At 44.5% G+C, this 23,050-nt stretch overlaps 1 protein-coding gene and 1 long non-coding RNA gene across 5 annotated transcripts in view; one reads left to right on the top strand and one right to left on the bottom strand.

Moving 5' to 3' along the window:
- The first annotated feature begins 1,440 nt into the window (after positions 1-1,440).
- On the top strand, positions 1,441-11,521 carry LOC132403694 (uncharacterized). Its single transcript, XR_009515322.1, has 2 exons — positions 1,441-9,744; positions 9,779-11,521. It is a non-coding gene; the product is annotated as an uncharacterized LOC132403694 (long non-coding RNA).
- The window catches only part of phyh (phytanoyl-CoA 2-hydroxylase), a 27,523-nt gene continuing 13,946 nt past the window's right edge, over positions 9,474-23,050 (bottom strand). For all 4 annotated transcript variants that reach the window (XM_059987268.1, XM_059987269.1, XM_059987270.1 and 1 more), the window contains 4 exons: positions 20,351-20,532; positions 18,782-18,931; positions 15,289-15,423; positions 9,474-12,620 (listed from right to left, as the gene is read on the bottom strand). In XM_059987268.1, the coding sequence (XP_059843251.1) occupies positions 12,567-12,620; positions 15,289-15,423; positions 18,782-18,931; positions 20,351-20,532 (521 nt within the window). In that variant the 3' untranslated portion in view covers positions 9,474-12,566. The remainder of the gene's footprint in view (positions 12,621-15,288; positions 15,424-18,781; positions 18,932-20,350; positions 20,533-23,050) is intronic.

The following is a 23,050-nucleotide window of genomic DNA, read 5'->3' as shown; positions in this document are numbered from 1 at the left end:
TTTGCATCCTGGCCCCAGAGGAACACTGTTTTGTTTCGCTATATTTATGTACGGTTGAATGATCATTAAACTAGAAACTCTAAGTAGCTATAGTTCAATAAATCACTCCCTTGGTCTTTCTACCTCCCAAAGACTGATTTAAACTCTAGGAAATAAACGACATTGAAGGAGCTGCAGAGGGTTTTAGACTGAGACAGCTCCATCATAGGCATAAACCACCACACCATCGAGGACATTAAACAAGCGCGCCATTTGGCCCATCGAGTTTCATCTGGTATTCGATAATGGCGGATTTATTTCCCCTCTCAACCCCATTCTCCTTGTAACCTTTGACACCTTGACAAAGGTGGCACGGCCTAGTAGCAGCTACCATAAAACTTTCCAGCACTGGTGACCTGGGTTCAATTCCCACCACTGTCTGTATGGAGTTTGTACTTTCTCCATGTGACTGTATGGTGCTACACTCTCCTCCCACGTTCCAAACACGTACAAGGAAGTTGTGGGCTTGCTATGTTGGCACATAGCATGCACCCAGCGCATCCTCGGACTGTGTTGGTCATTGTCCCAAAATGACACATTTCGCTCTATGTTTTGATGTACATGTGACAAATAAAGTCCATCTTTAATTAAGATTCCATCAGCCTCCACTTTAAAAATACCCAATGGCTTGGCCTCCACAGCCATTTGTGGCAATGAATTCCATAGACTCACCCGCCCTGGGTAAAGAAATTCCTCCTCATTTCTGTTCTAGAGGGACGTCCTCCTATTCTGAGGCTGTGCCCTCTGATCCTAGACTCTCTCGCAATTGGAAACATCCTCTCCATGGGCACTTTATCTCAGACTTTCAAGTGTTGATAGGTGGATTGAGGTGAGGATGGAGATGATGGACAGATGGAGTGGGGAGGCTGTGTTGTGCTGGGAGATAGCAGCTGGAGTTTGAGAGTGAAACAAAAGGGGATAACGGTTGGGGGTTGCTCCCATTATGTCACTGGTGTTTAGGGCAGCAATGAAGGTCCTCCATCTCTGTTGCTCCTTGTTATATCAGTCAAGGCTGAACCCCTGAACCTGGAGTACCGATAGACCATTCCTCATCTGGCCTCTACCCTTTGACCTGTTTAGCATGGGTGACCCTACCAAGATCTAATGCATAAAGCCCTGACTGCAACCAATATGGCTCTCCAGGCCATTAAGGCATACAAACCTCCAAACCCTACGACAGGGGAGTTGGGGTTCTAACATTTAACTGTCATTCATTCTTTGGGGGCACTCCTCTGTTTTCGTGGATGTTTGCAAAGCAAAAGAATTTCAGGATGTATATTGTATACATTTCTCTGATATTAAATTGCTACCTTTGAAACCTATATTGTCTGCACTGCACTTTCTCTGTAGCTGTTACAATTAATTCTACATTCTGTGATTGTTTTCCTTTCTACTACCTCATAGTACTAATGTGATGATCTCGAAGTTTTTTACTGTACAGTACCTCGATACATAAACCAATTCACAAAATTATACATTCTTCATCTGGACTCTGCATTACTGTTTGTGAGAGATTCTGGTCTGAATTTGTTGCGCTGTTTCCTACATCATACCTCCAAGCTACTTAAACTAATTAAGTGAATTTTCCTTTTTTAATTAAGAAATCCTTGGAGCTCTTAGATGAAACAGCAGGATGCATACCACCATGTTGTATTTCAAGCAATCAGTATTTATCAGTTTAATGTTTGTCATTCCTGAGCGCAGATCCAAAGTTAACAAATTGCTTTCATTTTCATTCATTCTTTCTTCTTGTAAAATTGTATATAATTTATGTTTTTCTTGTGAATGCTGCTTATACAATGCTGTGTGCATGTGATGTGAGCAAGTTTATCATTCTACATATACGTATGTATAAGGCATTAAAATTGGTTTTGACTTTGAGACTTAATGAGTCATTTTGGACAAGTTCATAGTTCTGACATCCCTAGAATAACTGACACAGCTTCTGAATTCAATACTAATCACAACTGTAACAACTCTGAGGTCAGGAAATTCTGACCCACAGCATCCTCTAGTGGCTATTGAGAACCAGTCAGCAAAGCATTCCTTGAAATGCCTTTTTACAGGCAAAATCATCCTGAAAATACCCAGAACTATGGACAACAATACTGCTTTTATTCTTTTTGTGAGATCGTTCTTGCAGTTATAAATTAAAACGATGATTGCCTCTATTCAGTAGTGCCAGTTGGAAGCCTTAGGCCACGCCCTCACTAGACCGGATAATTTTGAAAACACCCGTTTCGCATAAAAATGATAGGCATCCACACCAAGCATTTCTGAAAATACCTCCGTCCACATTAAAATGGGTATTTGGACGAATCTCCTCCTACCGGGCACGTGCAGGACACATCTACAGAAAACAAGCAAAATGTTTGGTGTCGAATCTCGCCGTGAAAGTGCGCGTTAGTCCGGTTACAGACTAGAGAAACTGAAAAGGAAATTGCCAAGCAGCAGACAGCTGTTGGCTCTTGTGCAGGAGGACTTAAAACTAAAAAAACAAATATTGGAATGTATGGAAGCAACTGACAAGGAGTTCATGGACAGTATGACCCGGCTGTCAACGAACATTGAAAAACTGACTAACTCTGTTGCATTAATAAAGCACCTTTTTAAATGTGTAAAACATGTCTGCATCAGTGTTATCTTGTATTTCCATACAATGTTACAGTAGGCTGTTACACATCTATTCTCAGAGAAGTACTTGCATAAATAGGTAAACCACCTTCATACGAGCAAGGACAGAAAACAGGGCAAAGTGAGTATACATATTTATTCAGTACGTTATTGGTCAAAGTATTTGGTGAGTACATTCCTAACTCTTCTGGCTTCAGTCTCGTTGCCGTCTGTTCTGAAATTGTTAGGTTGTGTGGGGGTTAAATAATTAAATGCTGCGCTGCTGCCACCATCAGTTCCGGCAACATCATGACAGCGTTTTTAAAAATCCCCGGTTACCCTGTCCTCACTACTCTGCCCAATCAGTGTTTTCAAGTTTACACACTCTGGAGGGCGTTTTAGAAAAGCTCAGTTTTCGGGGGAGCGGAAAATGCCGTTTCAGTGTGGATGGAGTGTCAAAACGAAGAGAAAAAGCTTCGGTTATGGATTTATCCGGTCTAGTGTGGACGTAGCCTTAGTTAGCAAAAGAACATACGAGAGACTTGACGTGTAACGTGCTAACTTTCCCAAAATTTGTCTGTCACAACACCGAGTTTCCCTTTCCTGTAAAAATGCGGAAACATCCTAAATTAATGCAAATTAATAATTATCACAGATTGCACACTCAGGTAGTCGGTGTCTACTTTCCATGGCGAGGGTTGTCTAAAACTATATGGCACAGGTTTGAGGTGAGAGAAAGGAGCTTTGAAAGGTAGTTGGTATCTGAACGAGCTGCTGGAGACAGGAACTGTAACATCTGTACAGATTTATAGAGTCAGAGTTCAAGTTCAAAATGCCGGGCTGTGATGCAACCAGTCACGTTGGGACTGCTGTCCATAGAGCAGAAGAGGCTGAGGGGTGACCTGATAGAGGTATATAACATCATGGGGGAATTGATAGGATTGACAGCAAAAATATTTTTTCCCTTGGTGGAGATGTCTGTAACAAGAGGGCAAGCGGGTAGAGGTGTGGAGGGATCTGAGGGGAATTTTTTCAGACAGAAAGGGTTGGAATATGGAACACACTGCCTGAGAGGGGATGGAGGCAGAGACTCTCTCAGTATTAAAAAAAAAGCATCTAGCCAGGTGCTTGGATGGCCGAGGCAAATAAATTGATGGATCTAATGTGAGTAAATTCTGTTTCCAAGGGGAGGGGTGCAAAAAACCAGAGAGCAGGGGTTTAAGGCGAGAGGGAGGAGGTTTCTGAGGGGTGAATTTTTCTCACGAGGGTGGTTGGTATCTGGAGTGAGCTGCCAGAGATGGTGGTGGAGGCAGAAACAGCATCAACATTGAACAAGTCACCGAATGAGCAGGGCATGGTGGGGGGATATGGAATTAACACAGGGTAGTATTGATATAGATAGGGTTTGCATAGGTGCAGTGGGCCAAAGGGTCTCTCCCTGCACTGACTGACTTGTAAACTTCAGATCAACACCTAAGAATGACAACATTAAACCCTACGACCCTAAGGCTCCTGAACCAGCATGGATAACTTCAGTCAGCTCAACACTGAACTAACTCCACAACCTATAGACTCATTTCCAAGGACTCTACTACTCATCTTCTCAGTGTTATGTATCTTCTCTCTGGGTGTGTTGCAGCCTTCTGAATTCTCCAGCTTCAGGTAACTTACCTTCTTTCTCTATATCAGAGCCAACCATTTCACTGTGATTGGCATTGGGTGAGTTCCATTAGGATAAGTGGCAACGTTCCACAGCCTATTTTGCAAGATATTACCCTACATTGTTGGTATAGCTGACATCTGACATCCCTCATAAACCTATTGACCAGAGGACCTTTACAAATGGTAGCCTTAGCAACCATCATGGATGTTGTCTCCGGCCTATGCATTCCTTTCCCCATCTTCTCTGAAATTTATGGCCAATTTATTTCCCACTCTCCCCTTTCTAATGAAGGGTCTTTGACCCTGAAGTATTAACATGTTTCCCTTTCCACAGAGTCATCTGCTCAGGGCAGAGAGCGAGATGCAATCAATGCAGGCAATTTGGGATTGGTGCAAATTGGGTCAGTATAGATACTTTGGGCCAAAGGGCCTGTTTCTATGCTGTGAAACTCTGAGGAACATGACCTCATCCTCTCGTTGGGCAGAGCTAAAGCCTTGTGACAATGCTGAACTTTTCCCAGAGTGAAACCGTGGTGGGTGCGGGTTCGATTTCAACATTTAAGAGAAATTTGGAGGGCGATGGTCCAAGTGCAGGTCGACAGGACTAGGCTCAGCACGGAGTAGATGGCCGAAGGGCCTATATCTCTGCTGCCGTGTTCCATCAGTCCATGACTCACTAAGCTGTACACATGGAAATAAAAGCAAATCACGAACTTCTGATCTACGCAGCAAGAAATGACAAATATTATAATGATTTATAGGGATGACTTGAATAACAATCTATATCCTGCTGTTCCTCTTAATCACAGCTCCAGCAGAGAGTAAATTATAAAGGAAGACGTATTATTGCTGCTGCTCTCAGAACCCTTTGAGAATGGCCCCACGTTTTATTTTTCAACTTATGAAGTATTCCTGTATTATGGTTACTGCTGTAGCAAGACAGCCATCTTGTGTGCAACAGACGCCCAGTAAACGATAAGTTTGCTCTAGTAACTCACACAAAGTGCTGGAGGAGCTCAGCAGGTCAGCCAGTTTCTGGGGAGAGGATTGAACAGTTGACCATTTGAGCTGGGACCCTTCTTCGGCCCAAAATGTGCAGTGTTCATTCCTCTCCATAGCTCTAATGGACTGGGAAGAGGAGACCAACTGCAAGATGCAACAGCCAGGAAGGCTGTTTGGCAACTCCTTGTGGAGAGTGAAGGGCACGACAAGTAACAGAAGAAATCACTGTCCGCCACTGCAACCAAGGAAGTCTGCAGTTTGTATCGACTACTTGTGTCACTGGACCTGGACTTCCAAGGTCGAGAGAACGGAACTGTTTCAGTTCAACTGCTTTTTCACTTGAAAGACTCTTCCGGATAGGACTCTTGTCATCATCGGATATAGTGAGCAGCTTTGGGCCTCTTATCTGTCATTCAAACATTCATGAATACAGCCAAATATTTACATCATTTATTATTATATTGTAATTTTCCCTTTACTGTGCCTATTGACTTGTTTATTAATTATTGTACTATCTTGCACTGTTTTGTGTACTTTATGTAGTCCTGTGTAGGTCTGAAGTCTAGTGTAGTTTTGTGTTGTTTCAGGTAGTCCAGTGTAGTTTTGTGTTGTTTCACGTAGTCTAGTGTAGTTTTGTATTGTTTCACGTAGTCTAGTGTAGTTTTGTGCTGTTTTAGGTAGTCTAGTGTAGTTTTGTGTTGTTTTACATAGTCTAGTGTAGTTTTGTGTCGTTTCAGGTAGTCCAGTGTAGTTTTGTGTCGTTTCATGTAGTCTGGTTTAGTTTTGTGTCGTTTCACGTAGTCTAGTGTAGTTTAGTGTCGTTTCACGTAGTCTAGTGTAGTTTTGTGGTGTTTCACGTAGACTAATGTAGTTTTGTGTCGTTTCACGTAGTTTGGTGTAGTTTTGTGTTTCATGTAGTCTAGTTTAGTTTTGTGTCGTTTCAGGTAGTCCAGTGTAGTTTTGTGTCGTTTCAGGCAGTCCAGTGTAGTTTTGTGTTGTTTCACGTAGTCTGGTTTAGTTTTGTGTCGTTTCACGTAGTCTAGTGTAATTTTGTGTCGTTTCAGGTAGTCCAGTGTAGTTTTGTGTTGTTTCACGTAGACTAGTGTAGTTTTGTGTCGTTTCATGAAGTCTAGTGTAGTTTTGTGTCGTTTCATGAAGTCTAGTGTAGTTTTGTGTCGTTTCATGAAGTCTAGTGTAGTTTTGTGTCGTTTCATGAAGTCTAGTGTAGTTTTGTGTCGTTTCATGAAGTCTAGTGTAGTTTTGTGTTGTTTTAGGTAGTCTAGTGTAGTTTTGTGTTGTTTCACGTAGTCTAGTGTAGTTTTGTGTTGTTTCACGTAGTCTGGTTTAGTTTTGTGTCGTTTCACGTAGTCTAGTGTAGTTTTGTGTCGTTTCAGGTAGTCCAGTGTAGTTTTGTGTTGTTTCACGTAGTCTAGTGTAGTTTTGTATTGTTTCACGTAGTCTAGTGTAGTTTTGTGTTGTTTTAGGTAGTCTAGTGTAGTTTTGTGTTGTTTTACATAGTCTAGTGTAGTTTTGTGTTGTTTCACGTAGTCTAGTGTAGTTTTGTATTGTTTCACGTAGTCTAGTGTAGTTTTGTGCTGTTTTAGGTAGTCTAGTGTAGTTTTGTGTTGTTTTACATAGTCTAGTGTAGTTTTGTGTCGTTTCAGGTAGTCCAGTGTAGTTTTGTGTTGTTTCATGTAGTCTGGTTTAGTTTTGTGTCGTTTCACGTAGTCTAGTGTAGTTTAGTGTCGTTTCACGTAGTCTAGTGTAGTTTTGTGGTGTTTCACGTAGACTAATGTAGTTTTGTGTCGTTTCACGTAGTCTGGTGTAGTTTTGTGTTTCATGTAGTCTAGTTTAGTTTTGTATTGTTTCAGGTAGTCCAGTGTAGTTTTGTGTTGTTTCACATAGCACCAGGGTCCTGGAGGAATGTTGTTTCGTTTTTACTGTGTACTGTACCAGCAGTTATGGTTGAAATGACAATAAAAGTGACTTGACTTGAAACAAAACAGAGTTCCTGCAGGGCCAAGGTGCAAAAAACAGTACTAACAGTCACACATAGCACAAGGCACATAGAGCAGATATAAAATGACAGTAAAATACAATCACACATACTGATAGCCCAAGCCCCAGAGTCCATGAAGCAGCAGTATGTAGTTGAACACAATACAATGCCTTCTACCGAGTGAACACTGGGGGGCAGCACCAACTCCAGCAGAGACCTAGCCCTCGGCACTCCTGTGGAGCGCCCGACTCCAACACCTCCTCGAGTGACTGCAAAAAGGCCACATCAAGGCCATTCAGCCTCCCCGCCTTCTGTCCATAACCCAGTGAATTGGACCTGCAGCATTTCAGATTAACTATGTCCACCAGGGTCTTGTGATCACAAGAAAAGCAGCTAGGGTTGATCACCCGCTGTTAAGACTGCACACAGCCTTTGTGCACCGACTCCAATATCTCTGCCGACGAGCAGCTTGCGGATGGGATACACCTGCAGTACTTTACATTCCTAGCGTTCAGCTGGGCTTTGCGATCTTGAAATGTCAGTAACACCTTTGGCTCTGTAGAGTCCACTGCGTCCAGGCGTGCCACCATCTTACTGGAAGGATTTGCTGGCATTGGAAGGGGTCCAGAGGAGGTTCATGAGAATGATCTCGGAAATAAAAGGGTTAACACATGTTTGACGGCTTTGGCCCTGTACTTACTGGTGTTTGGAAGAATGAGGGTGGATCTTGTTGAAACTTATTGAATTTAGAAAGGCATGGATAGATGTGGAGGGGTGTTTCCTATACAGAGAGAGTCTATAGTGACAACCTCAGAATAGAAGGAGAAGCGGAAGGAGAAGAAGAAGAAAAGGAAGGCCCTTAACTCCGAGTGGAGTATCAGGACACCGTCGCGATGGAGTTTTTTTTAAAACAGGCTTTCTTGTTTTTACGAGGCCAAGTTGCCAGCTCAACGTTCAACCCAGAACACGGATGGAAAGCGTGGAAGGGAGCTGCTGGATTCGAACTCGGGAGCCTTTGCTCCAAAGTCCGGCACTGATGCCACTACGCCACCAGCTGGCTCTTTAGAACAGAGATGAGGAGGAATTTCTTTTACCAGAGGGTAATAATTCTATGGAATTAATTGCCACATATGGCTGTGGAGGCCAAGTCAGATATATTTAAAGCAGAGGTTGACAGGTCCTTGAATAGTCAGGGTGTCAAAGGTTACAGGGAGAAGGCAGAGGAATGGGGTTGAGAGGGATAATAAATCATCCATAATGGAATGGCGGAACAGACTCGATGGGCTGAATGGTCTAATTCTGCCCCTATGTCTTATGATATGACGGACAAGCAGTGATTGTGCAGGATATCGGGAATAATTCCCATCTACATTTCAAAAGAATCCAAGAGTATAGTCTATACCTTCAGGCTGATGTGGCCTAGGGTTGCTGCCTCATTCCTACAAAGAAATCTTAAGAACAGTGCAGCACTTCCTCAGTGGACTGTGGAGCGGTGAGACAGGAGCCAGAGGTGATTGGTGGACTGTGGAGCGGTGAGACAGGAGCCAGAGGTGATTGGTGGACTGTGGAGCGGTGAGACAGGAGCCAGAGGTGATTGGTGGACTGTGGAGCGGTGAGACAGGAGCCAGAGGTGATTGGTGGACTGTGGAGCGGTGAGACAGGAGCCAGAGGTGATTGGTGGACTGTGGAGTGGTGAGACAGGAGCCAGAGGTGATTGGTGGACTGTGGAGCGGTGAGACAGGAGCAAGAGGTGATTGGTGGACTGTGGAGCGGTGAGACAGGAGCAAGAGGTGATTGGTGGACTGTGGAGTGGTGAGACAGGAGCCAGAGGTGATTGGTGGACTGTGGAGCGGTGAGACAGGAGCCAGAGGTGATTGGTGGACTGTGGAGCGGTGAGACAGGAGCCAGAGGTGATTGGTGGACTGTGGAGCGGTGAGACAGGAGCCAGAGGTGATTGGTGGACTGTGGAGCGGTGAGACAGGAGCCAGAGGTGATTGGTGGACTGTGGAGCGGTGAGACAGGAGCCAGAGGTGATTGGTGGACTGTGGAGCGGTGAGACAGGAGCAAGAGGTGATTGGTGGACTGTGGAGCGGTGGAAGGTGATGTCAGGGGAGAGGGAGATGAAGTTGCAGGCGAGTGACGGAGGAAGACAGAAGTGAAAAAATACTTTGAGAGGCAGTTGAAGTGCATGTGGTGGGGGTGGGGAGGTGAAGGTTGGAGTCAGCTGCTGGAGGGAGATGAGCAGGAACACAAAGGGCTACCCGTGCCTCACTCTGATGAACAAAGGAAGTCGGAATGGGCACCATTAGGGTAAAGGGGCATGGCAGGTGACTAGACCCCGAAGGGGTGGGAGAAGAGGAAGGTGGCATATCTGTGTGTGTGTGTGTGTGTGTGTGTGTGTGTGTGTGTGTGTGTGTGTGTGTGTGTGTGTGTGTGTGTGTGTGTGTGTGTGTGTGTGTGTAGAACCAGGAGAAGGATGAAATGAGTGAAATAAAGATAACAGTACTGTGAGGAAAGATCAGGGCTGGGGTGAAGAAACATGAGTTACTATAACTTTGACTGACATGAGATTTGGGGCAGAAACCGCAACGACTGTATATTCAAAGGCCTGGGCATTTCAAGGCACAGAACTGACTAATGAGGCTGAATGGCAGCATTTTGTTCCAGTGCTGAACTGCTGACAGAACAAGGTTCCAGAAGTGATTTCCCTGCTTTTGAAGGTCATACATCAGGAAAACAAGCCCTTCGGCTCATCCATGTTGTCCAGCGAGCTAGTCCCACCTGCCTGTTTTCAGCCCATAACCGTCTAAACCTCTCCTGTCCATGTACTTATCCTGATGGATTTTAAATGTTCCTGATGTGCCCAGCTCAACCACCAATTCTGGCAGCTCATTCCAAATTCTTCCTCAAAATAGTCTTGGTTTCTTCATGTCCCACCTCAGAGAACAAAATGTTGCACAAAATGACGACAGCAGAGTCCGGCAGACTGGCTGGATATTAAACCTCCACTGTCTGGAGCCTGAGGCCGGGAGTTCGGAGTCCCACCATCAGCAAGTTGATGCCAAAGGTTGAAGCCAAAAGTTGCCCGAAGTCCATAAGACACAATGGCAGAAGCCGTGAATCTGAGAGCCCAGGGGGCAAGTCAGAGGCCTGATGTCTGTGAGTTTGAGAGTCTACTGGAGGCAGCCTGTCCTAGGGTTGGAGGCCTGTCTGTGTGAGTGGGTGGGAGGGAGGGATGAAAGGGGGATGTTTCCATTGCCGTTCTGTCGTACTGAACATTTTGCATTCTGGATCTGACATGTGGCGACACTTTGTGAGCTGCCCCCAGCACATCCTTAGGTTATGTTTGGTTGTTAACACAAATGCCTCATTTCACTGTTTCGACGTACTGCACCTGCGATAAGTAACTGAATCGGAATCAGAAAGCATAAGGTTGCAGCTGGCAGATGTTTGATAATTAAGTGTTGGGGGAGTAGGGAGAAGACCACAGGTGTGTTTTTGCTAAGGAAGGTGGCATCGATTATTAAGGATGGAAGCTGAGAACAGCCTGAAATCACAGCTTACGGACAGCCTCAAGCACTCAATGGGAGCATCGGCCAAGACTGTATTCTAGCCTGTACGGTATGATGTGAAGATGTAACCTTTCTATTCCGAGCTGAGGTCATCATGGAGAGGGTGAGCGGTCCTACCGTGATCAAGTTGGACGAGGTGACTGTGTGGTCAACCTGACCAATACGTCACAGGTCCACAGACTGCGGTGAAGACACGAGAGCAGGGCTGACAAACAAACTGACCAATGTCGTTGATTCAAAGGCATTTATATATGATCATTCAGCAGAAGACTGCAAGAACCATTTCAAGCAATTCTAAACTGAACACTATTAAATTAATATGGAACGGAAAATGTAAAGCACAATATAATTAAGGATTAAAATCTATCGACACAAGTGCAATTAAAATTGGTGGTACTGTGCAATCGGCTGCACTAAAGCCAACTTAAAGAACGTCCAACCAAGTGCAGTCGAACTCCGATAATCCGCTATGTGACCGTGGATCGAATACGGCTGGTTCAGCAAATGGTTACTGGGGCCCTGGTTCCTGCACTCGTTTCAACACAGGACCACATTGGCTGTGCTCCCTTTAAATTCAGTTTGCTGGAAACTTCAGACTCATTTATCGTGCGTACATCGAAATGCATCCTTTGCGCTAATAACAAACACAACCTGAGGACGTGCTGTGTTCCGGTGCCAACACAGCCTGCCCACAACGTTCAACAGAACAAGACACACAGTGACGGCAGTGAAACAAAGGGAGCGTAGTGTCGTGCTTAGTGGAATCACTTTACAACAATCACTAATTGGTGTCAAATTCACACCGCTGTCTGTACGTTCTCCCTGCGACTGTGTGGGTTCCTTCCCACATTCCAAAGACAGGCAGATTAGGCTGTGGGCATGCTATGTTGGCGTCACAATCATGGTGACACCTCCAGGCACAAACCTCGCTGATCTGATTTGGCACAAACAGCCCATTTCACTGTTTCGATGTACAAGTGACAAATAAAAGCTAATCTTTAATCAATGACAGGAAAAAAAAAGCTTCTTTCCTTTCTCCCATCCTTACACCATCCACTCACACACAGAGAGTCAGGCCTCCAACCTCAGGACAGAATGCCAATCTACTGACCCCAGCACGAACGGCTGGTTCACAGACATCGGGCCTCCACTCGCGAATATTTATAATTCAATGCAAATCTTAAAGATGAACTGAAAGTATGCTGGGGTGTTAATGACATCAGATAGTTGAGAAAATGGTCAGTCTGTCACCATTGTCCCAACCCTGCTGGATTACTGGAGTTATACTGTACCGCTGGATTGTAACTGATGCTACAAATATTGACACAGCATCCTGAAAATACTGTAAATCTGGAGTAATACACACAAAATGCTTACGGACAGACAGCATCTATGGAAAGGAATGGGCCAAGACTTTATCCTCAAGAAGGGTCTCAGCTTGAAATGTCGAGTATTTATTCATTTCCACAGATGCTGTCTGACCTGCTGAGTTCCTCCAGCATTTTGTGTGTGTTACTCTACAATTATAGGCATTAACTCTTGAAGACGTTTCTTAAACATGCAGAGTATACTAAAAGTGGATTGAACATGATCATTTGCAGCAGAAAAGTAATTAAACCATCACGGGGCGTGGAGCACAAGCACAGCGTCCTCTAGTGGTCACTCAGGTCAGGACGATTTCACAAATTGGTTCTCTCTCCTTGTACGAGACGAGATTTGAAACACCAGATGTCCTGGAAAGAAAATAGGGAAAGTGTTAGCATTGCCTCTGTTCTGGTCCAAATGCAGGAAAATTCGGTACATTGAAATGGTTATGAATGCAATTTCTTCACGGCTATGCTTTAAAAGAGACATTGGTTTGCGGAATCGGTTACCGTGCAATCAGGCTGTTGGATCCTAAAGTTCTTCACAAGCCACGAATGAGGCTTAAAGCTTGTTGCCTATGATCATCTTATTAAGTGTTACAAGAGTGGAAAGTAAACAAGAAGGAGGAGCTGAGAGTACAAAGAAGAGACAAAGGAGAAAGCAGTTGTCTACTCTCATACTTGGACGAGATTAAAAAAATTCCAGTGATAACAGCTAGCCTTTAAAATAGCCAGATTCACATGGTGTGACACCTGCCACTGAAAATTAAGAACTTTTTCTAGAAAAATTACAGAAGCAACTGTACCGTAATTACTGGAAAATTCACTGAACAATTCCAAACATAGGGGTGATTATATAAACATACAACCTTAAAAAGACTAAACCACAGGAAGAATAACAATTCTACACCCTAATCCAACAAGGTCAAACATCTTCACTCTTCCAGAGGCTGTGTGCACTGCATAACTTCTTCAAACTTCTGGAGCGCCAGGAAAAGAGTCGTCGAGCCTAATTTCTCGTCTTCACTGGGTCTGGAAATTTTACAGTGGCTTTTCATCTCCTGTGCAGCCCTGACATAGCCTCGAACCACAAAAAAACACCCACCCAAACAGTACTAGTTTTTTTGTAGTAAACCGAGCTGGAGGTCTGGAGATCAGAGGTAGCCTGTCCTTGGGGGTGGTGTGCATGCGTGCGTGTGTGCATGTGTGTGGTGCACCTATTCTGCTGTTGTATTGGTCAGTTGAACACGGTGGGCAGAATGCAGGACCACAATCGCACGCCCTTAGGTTGTGTTGGTTATTAATGCAAATGACGTCTGTATGTATGTTACGATGCGCGTACACGTGATAAATGAATCTGAATCGGAAGGAGTGCACAGGCCGCGAGTTTGCTTTCTGGGTGGCTTCACTGGGTCATGAGGTGCACTGATCTGTCAGCACTGCAGGAGCTTTATTCGACTATCCAAGAGTCAGGCACACTACCGATCCTGATCTGCGTACATTAATGTGAATAATATTATGCAGAAAAAAAATACACAGGGCTGATAGAGCAAACAGACGATCAAACAGCATCATAGAGCAAGGAAGCAGGTCCTTCTGCCCATCTAACCCATGCTGATCAGGACTCCCATCTAAGCAGGAAATGTTGCAGCTCTGTAAAACTCTGGATAGACCGCATTGTGTTCAGTTGTGATTGCATCACTACAGGAAGGATGTGGAAGCTTTAGAGAGGGCGCAGAGGAGATTTACCTAGATGGGAGGACACGTTTGACAGGCGAAGGGGTAAAGGTGGGTTACTAGCTCCTTAAAACCAGTCACTGTGCAGATGAGGCTCATCAGCCGTGGTTGGCAGCTCACCTAGGGGAAGGAAAGCTCTGATCTCAAACCTCCACCGCATTGTGGCTAAACCCGCGTACGGGAAAGACTTTCAGAGTAAACATTGCTTAAAGTAAAATCCAGAGCTGGAGTCCCTGAGACAGACACACGTTGAGTTTAACACTGACTGGCAACTCCTGCGGCGCCGCTGGTGACAAACCGTGTCGGTCTCTGCCGTCCCTTTGGAGTCAGCAACTGCGTGAAGTGTGGGAGCCTGCTGCCTTGGCAACAGCTTGCTCTCCACGTCGTACTATCCTGGCTTGCGTATACACAACATCAACCAACAGAGGGCATCTTATGGCCAGGGCCTTTCTTTTTGGATGAGAGGTGACATAATAGAGGTGATTATGAGAGGCAGAGACAGAATGAAGAGCCAATTCCTCTTCACCAGGGTGTTAATGGGCAATACCAGGACATCTAATTAAGGACAGTGGAGGAATGTTTTGATTAGATGTCAGAGGTTGTGTGTGTGTTTTAAGACAGTGGTGAGCGTGTGGAATGCCCTGCCAGGAGAGGTGGTAGAACTACATATACTAGGGGCATTTAAGAGACTCTTAAATAGGCAGATGGATGCAAAAAAAGGGGGGGGGGAGTTATAGGCTGGGTGGGAAGGAAGAGATAGACTGACTGTGGAGTAGGTCAGCACATCGTGGGCTGAAGGGCCTGTCCTGTGCTGTAATGTCCTATGTTCTTAACAAGTGTGAGCATGTCAAAATCACTGTCACGGTCATCTGTGGAGGACGAGTCACTGTGCATATTTAAAGTGGAGTATAATAGGGTGGCAAGGGTTATGAGAAGAGCCAGGAGAATGGGTTGAGGGGATTAATAAATCAGCCATAATACAATGGCAGGGCTGAATGGCCTAATTCTGCCTCTGTGTCTTATAGTCTAAAACAAATTGAGGTTTGGTTGATCTTGTTTCCCGACGGCGTCTCAAGATTCTGTGTTCATTGGCTTGTTGTGGATTAATATCCTGTGTGAGGAGAACGGCAGCAGTTTGCTTTGCTGGCATTGAGAAGGGTTGTGGGCACAGCGTTCTTACAGCTACCAAGTCCCAATGTTACCCAGTTACCACCTCAACTGCACACTAAACTATTCCCAACAACTCAATTGGATTACAAGGCCGTATGCAACCTTAACGATTTAGATTTTAAACACCTACCGCCAAAGACACATCTTTGTCAATGTCGTACTTCTTCTTTCCTATTTCAAGAACCTCTTCCTCGATATTTTCCTGGCTGGTACCCTTTACATCAATGTAATTGCAATCCGCACTGGCAAAGTGGCAGGAAATTGCCTGAAAATACAAACCACATGCAACAGAGGGAATCAATATTGAAGGAAAAGCATTGTTCAGAACAAGGTTGACAAGTTTGGGAGCTTGACTGAAGGTTTTAAGATTCTTTGATAAAGATTAGCTTTATTTGTCACATGCACACTGAAACATACAGTGAAATGTGTCGTTTGCATGAAGCCAAACAGTGAGGATTGTGCTGGGGCCAGCACGCAAGCATCAGCACACTTCTGGCATTAACATTAGCATGCCCACAGCTTAATAAACCTAAACGGAATATACCTTGGAACGGGCGAAGAACAGTCGCGGCCACGGGGAGAACATACAAACTCCTCACAGAAAACAATGGGAATCATAAGACCACAAGACATGAGGCAGAATTTGGCCTATTGAGTGTGCTCTGCAATTCCATCATGGCTGATTTATTATCCTTCTCAATCCCTTTCTCCTGCCTTCTCCCTGTAACCTCTGATGATTTTATTAATCAAGAATCTATCAATCCACGTACGCTTTAAATACACCCAAGGACTTGACCTCCACAACCATCTGCAGCAATGGATTTCACAGATTCACCACCCACCGCCTAAAGAAATTCCTCGTCATCTGTTTGAAATGGATGTTCCTCTATTTTGAAGCTGTACGCTCTAGTCCTATACTCCCCTAATATAGGAAACATCTTCTCCATGTCCACTCTATCTTGGCCTTTTAATATTGTTAATAAGTTTCAATGATATTAAACCATAAGACATAGGAGCAGGATTGGACCATTTGGCCCAGAGGCTGCTCTGCCATTTCATCATGCCTGACCCAGTTTCCCTCTCAGCCCCAATCTCTTACCTTCTCCCCATATTGTTTCATGCCCTGACTCATCAAGAATCCATCAAACTCTGCCTTAAATATACTAAATGACTTAGCCTCCACAGCTGCCTGTGGCAATGAATTCCACAGATTCACCACTCCCTGGCTAAAGAAATTCCTCATCTCTGTTCTGAAAGGATGTCCCCTCTATACTGAGGCTGTGTTGTCTAGTCTTACACTCCCCACCACAGGAAACATCCTCTCCACATCCACTCTATTGAGGCCTTTCAACATTTGATAGGTTTCAATGAGGTCACCGTTCATTCTACTAGAGGCCCAGAGCCATTCAACCCTACTCATATGACAAGCTTTTCAATCCCAGAATCATTTTCATGATCCTCCATTGAACCCTCTCCAATGTTAACACACCCTTTCTTAGATAGAGGGCCCAAAACTGCTCCCAATATTCCAAATAAGGCCTCACCAGTGCTCTATAAACATTACATTCTAGTCCTATTGAAATGAATGCTAACATCACATCTGCCTTCCTCGCTGCAGACTCAAACTGCAAATGAACCCTTAGGGAATCCTGCACAAGGACTCCCAAGTCCTTTTGTATCTCAGATTTTTGTATTTTCTCTCCAGTTCTAGTCTACTCTTTTATTTCTTCCTCCAAAGTGCATGACCATACACTTCCTCACACTCTTGCATCTGCTACTTTTTTGCCAATTCTCCTAATCTAAATCCTTCTATAGCCTCTCTACTTCCTCAAAACTACCTGCCTCTGTCTATCTTCGCATCATCCGCCAACTTGGCCACAAAGCCATCAATTCCGTAATCCAAGTCATTGGCATGTAACATAAAAAGAAGTGGTCCCAACACAGATCCCTATTGAACACTATTCATTGGAGGTCAACTAGAAAAGGCTCCCTTTATTTCCACTCTTTGCCTCCAGCCAATTAGCCAATGCTCTATCCATGCCAGTATCTTTCCTGTAATGCCATGGGCATAACTTGTTAAGCAGCCTTATGTGCGACACCTTGTCAAAGGTCTTCTGAAAATTCAAGTACAGTACACAACATCAACCGATTCTCCTTTGTCTATCCTGCTTGTTAATTCTTTGAAGAATTCCAACAAATTTATCAGGCAAGATTTTCCCTGATTATATTATGTGCCTCCAAGTACACACAGAGCTCATCCTTAACAACCAACTCCAACATCTTCCAAACCACTGAGTTCAAACTAACTAGACTATAAATTCCTTTCTTCTGCCTCTCTCTCTTCTTGAAGAGTTCAGTGACATTTTCAATTTTCCATTCCTTCAGAACCATGCCCGAAAGATCACTACTGATGCTTCCACAATCTCTTCAGCCACATCTTTAAGAACCTGGGGTGTACACCATCTGGTCCAGGTGACTTATCTACCTTCAATCCTTTCAGTTTCCTAAGAACCTGCTCCCTAGTAATGGCAACTTCACCCTCATTCTTCTAAACTCATATTGAGTACAGGCCCAGAGCTATCAAATGCCCCTCATACATTAACCCTTTTGTTTCCGGGATCATTCTAATAAACCTTCTGTGGACCCTCTCCAATGCCAGCACATCCTATCGTAGATAACGGGCCCATAACTGATCACAATACTCCAAGTGCAGTCTGACCAATACCGTACAAAACTTCACAATTACCTCTACAAAGGCAAAATCTCATTAATCCACAAAACACCAATGAATGTTACTGCAAAAACTCTGTTCCTGAAAAACCACGGCACCCAAAGCTGAAACAGGGCTTGGAGATGGCAATTAGTAACTTAATCTAATTCCAAGTATCAAATGTGGTGACAGCAATGCCAGCCCCACGGCCTCATATCACTCAGCAAGATCAGAAAGAGTGTTGATCAAAGCACAAACTAAATTTATTATCAAAATACATATCCAACATCAAATACAACCCTGAGATTCATTTTCTTGCAAGCATTCACAATGGAAAAAGAAATACAATAGAATTAATGAAAAACTACCCAGAGACTGACAAACAACCAATGTACAAAAGAAAACAATCTGTACAAATACAAAATACGTAAATAACAAGAGAATTGATCGTGTGAAGAGCCAGCACTGAAGTGGCTAACACGAGCAGGCATAGTTTTAAGCTGTTTGGAAGTATGTACTGAGGTTGGTGCGTGGAATGCTCTGCCAGCGACAGTGGTAAGAGGCGGATACAATAGGGTATTTCAAGAGACTCTCAGATGGGTACACGGAGCTTAGAAAAATAGAGGGCTATGCGGTAGGGAAACTCTAGGCAGCGTCGAGAGTAGGTTACATGGTCGGCACAACATTGTGGACTGAAGGGACTGCAATGTGCTGTAGATTTTCTACGTCCTACGTAGCATCCTTGAAAATGAGCTAATAGGCTGTGGAATCAATTTAGTGTTGAATTGAGTGAAATTATCCACGCTACTTGAGGAGATTTTGTGTGTGAAGGAAGTTTATTTTGCATTGGACTCTCCATCTACTACGTGTGATGGGTCTCACTTCCCCGTTACCCCTGTGCCCGAAACCTCACCTTTCGGAAGCCACGAGTCTGATTGGTTCCCGATCCGTGGATGAGCAGAGGATGAAAGAACACCGTGTCACCCTTCTCCATTTCCAAGTGAATCCGGGGATGGCTGGGGTCGTAATCATGGATGCCATGATACATCTTATTGACACCACCCTGAAAATAGAGCAGACCACGACAGCATACCACATCACCTTCATGAGCAAAAATAACATTCTCCATAGGAACAACATAAGATATAAGAGCAGAAGTAGGCCATCTGGCCCGTTGAGCCTGCTCCGCCATTCAATAAGATCATGGCTGATCTGACCATGGACTCATCTCCAATGACCTGCTTTTTCCCCACAACCCATAATTCTCCTACTATGCAAAAATCCATCCAACTTGGTCTTAAATATATTTACTGAGGTAACCGCCACTGCTTCATTGGGCAGAGAATTCCACAGATCCACCATTCTTTGGGAAAAGCAGTTCCTCCTCATCTCCATCCTAAATCTACTCCCCCAAATCTTGAGGCTGTGTCCGCTAGTTCTAGTCTCACCTACGAGTGGAAACAACTTTCCTGCTTCTATCTTATCTGAACGTTTCATAACTTTATATGTTTTTATAAGATTTCTTCTCATTCTTCAAAATTTCAGCGAGTACAGTCCCAGGCGACTCAATCTCTCCTCATAGTCTAACCCCCTCATCTCTGGAATCAACCTGGTGAACCTCCTCTGCACTGCCTCCAAAGCCAGTATATCCTTCCTCAAGTATGGAGACCAGAACTGCACGCAGTACTCCAGGTGCGGCCTCATCAGTACCCTGTACAGTTGCAGCATAACCTCTTAAATTCAATCCCTCTAGCAATGAAGACACAAGAAAAGCCAGAAAACTCAGCACTGGTGTGTTCCAAGTCTGATACATATCATTAATAGAACAAGTGTGATTACTAGAAACCATTTTAAGAAATCCAATTCTTGATGTGTATCAGTTCAGCACTCTAACTTTCCTGAAATTAGGTTTAGAATTTGTGATCAGGATTTATTTGTGATATTTAAATTTCTGTGCAATCTTGTTTCATGGATCTTATTTTAGTCCATTTTTGAGAAGAACAAGTGTTTTGTAATTTCATTCATCAAGGTGTTAGTCCTACTTTTTTTGTGAAATGCATCCTGAGAGAAATCATTTCACTCCACAAACCGGAACTGTTCTCTGTAAGATCTGGAAAGTCAGATTTACTATTAATGACTCAGATGACATAGTTTATTGAAAATCACCCTTAAAGCTTGTAAATTCCAATAAGTACAAGTCTGGTTTCCTTAATTTGTTTATTTAATTAAGAGATTTAACGCGGTAACAGGACTTTCCAGCTCAACAGCTCACACTGCCCAATTACACCCATGGGGCCAATTAACCTACTAACTAGGTGCTTTTGGAATGTGGGAGGAAACCTGGGCACTTGGAGGAAACCCATGCATCACGGGAAGAATGTACAAACTTTATAGGCGGTGGCGGGAATTGAACACTAGTCGCTGGTATAGTAATGGCGTTACTCTTTTGTGTCAGCCCTGTGCAGGCAGACACTGCACTTACTGGCCATTCGGGGTAAACGTGTTTCTTCAGGCTGCCCTTGTGCGTCCCCGGCAGAACGACGAGGCAGCCGTTGCTGCGGTCCACCTTCTCCATGGCAGTCCAGGCACACACGATCTGGTCCGCAGGCCGAAAGGGGAAGTAATGCAGATCCTGGTGCAACGGATGGCGTGAGGTCTTCTTTCCTGCGGGTGTGTGCATGTGGAACTCAATGTGGTACAGAGGACAGGAGCATGAAGACCCAGCACTTACCGTTTCAGGAACAGCTTCTTCCCCTCTACCACAAGACAAAATGAATCATAATAGGATGCACACTGCTGTATTTGTCAACGTGGAGCGGAGTGTGATTTTGGAAATCTGGCAAGAGCAAAGGATGTTGGGAATGGCAAGGGTGGAGGGGTGTTGGATAGGTGACAGAGATGGAGTGCCAGGAGCTGGGGGGGGGGGGGGGGGTGGCCTGGGTGCCAATACATCCATCCCTGAGGCATCAGGCAAGGTCATTTGATTCCAATCAATTGGTTTATTGATCATTACACAATGTCTCCCCCCTCTCCCTTCGCTTTTTCCCAAGCACGATTCCCCTCTCCTTACCCCCTTCACATGCTCTGTCCACATTAGAGACGCATATCAGAATCAGGTTTATCAACACTTACTTATGTCATGAAATTAGTTTCATTTGCACCAGCAGTACAGTGCGATGCACACAATTGCTACAGTACTGTGCAAAAGTATCAAAGACTTTTGCACAGTGTTGTCTATATATATCTCACGACTGCACTGCCAGATCCAGCTCAAACCGCAGAATCAAGTTTGCTGACGACACAACAATGGGTTGGCCTCACCAGCAACAATGATGAGTTGGCATTCAGACAGAGGGTAGAGGGGCTTGACAGATAGTGTGAGAACAACCACCTGGGATTCAACATGCACAAGACAGAAGAGATGACTGTGGACTTCAGCAAGGCACAGGTTGATCACTCTCCACTGCACATCAATGGCTCTGCCAAGGAAAGAGTTCCTTGGTGTGCTCATAACGGATGATCTAACCTGTACCCACAATACCTTCTCATTAATCCAGGCAGTACAGGAGCACCAGGATGAGGACTGCCAGACTGAGAGACAGCTTCTTCCCTCAGGCTGTGAGACTCATGAATACCCTGCCACCACTGAGGTCTCATCACTGTTTACCTTACCGTCTACCTGTGCTGTGCTTTACTAGCATTTTGAATTATAGTGTATTAACTTATTCCTAATGGAATATTTTGGTCTAAGTGCTGTGTGTGATGTATGTCTTGTGGATGCTGGAGGATGCTGCTGCTGACCGTAACACTTGGTGACAGCTGTGTAGGGACGGGGTTCGTATTCTGGAAATGGAAAGAACAACCGGAAGTCAGCAGAAGAGAGCCAGGAGAATTGCAGCCCTGGTTGCCATCACTACCACCACCACTACTACATATACATGTTCCACCTGTAACAGAGCCTGTAGGTCCAGGATAGGACTGTATAGTCATCAAAGATCTCACTGTTAAAGGAGTGGACGTCGTCATCGGATTCCAAAGGACAACCGAAGAAGAAAAGATGCACCATGGTCCAGAGGAAGGCTATTTTGCTTGAAGTACACAAAATCAAATGACAACAAACTTGAATGTGATATATAGCTGTTGAGTGCCATTGCGTTGTTGTCGACTCATGGCGACCCTATGGTGTCCATATGTCCACAGGGTTTTTGTGGAATGATACACAAGTAGATTGCCAGGCCTCTCTTGTGTGCAGAAACTACCGCTGCCCAGGTTGGGACCCAACTGGTTTCAAACTCGAAGTCCAGTACTGATGCCACTACACCATCGGCCGCTCCAAAATATATCATACCCATATAAATTTCTTATTATAATTTATAGTGTATTGATATATATCATACTGTACTGCTGCTACTAAACAACAAATTCCATGACAGATGTCTGTGCTAAAACACTCGATTATGATACTGATTATATTATTCACACACCAACACTTTTCTCAACCAGTTCTGAGAATGCACTGATTTCACTACAAGTTCATAGAGCTTCTGCTTCCTGGATATCCAATCACCAGTAATTTATCCTGGTCCGGCCATGTTGACGCTATGGCCAAGAGAGGTAACCATCACTTCCACTTCCTCAGAAGGCTGAGGAAATTTACCACCTCCCATATAACCTTCACCAACCGTTACAAGTGCACCACAGATCAGGATGCGTTACAGCTTGCTATTGCAACTACTCTGCTCAAGGTCATAAGAAATTGTAGAGTTGTGAACTCGGCCCATTTCATCACACAAACCAAGCTACCTTTGGTTGATTCCTACACCTCATACTGTCTCAGGAAAGCAGAATACATAATCAATACCCCTCCCACTCCAGTCCTTCTACCTTCTCTCCCCTTACCTCGGTGGAACTTGAAAACACCTACCACCGCGATCGAGGACAGCGCATGGCCTGCAGTTGGACTCTGACACACTGAAGGTGAATGCTTGAGCTCCCAGTCTTCCTCCTCATGGCCCTTGCACTTTGTCTTCCTGCACTTTACTTCCTCTGTAACACTACGTCCTGCATTCTGTTCTCATTTTACCACCTCAACACACTCCTGTATGCCATGATGAAGGCTCTCAGCCAAACGTCCACTCCTTATTCCTACCTGACCTCTTGAGTCCCTTCAGTGTGTGTTGCT

Source organism: Hypanus sabinus, chromosome 13 (assembly GCF_030144855.1).
Source record: "Hypanus sabinus isolate sHypSab1 chromosome 13, sHypSab1.hap1, whole genome shotgun sequence".
NCBI lineage: Eukaryota > Metazoa > Chordata > Chondrichthyes > Myliobatiformes > Dasyatidae > Hypanus > Hypanus sabinus.
This window is presented reverse-complemented; position numbering and strand designations above follow the sequence as displayed.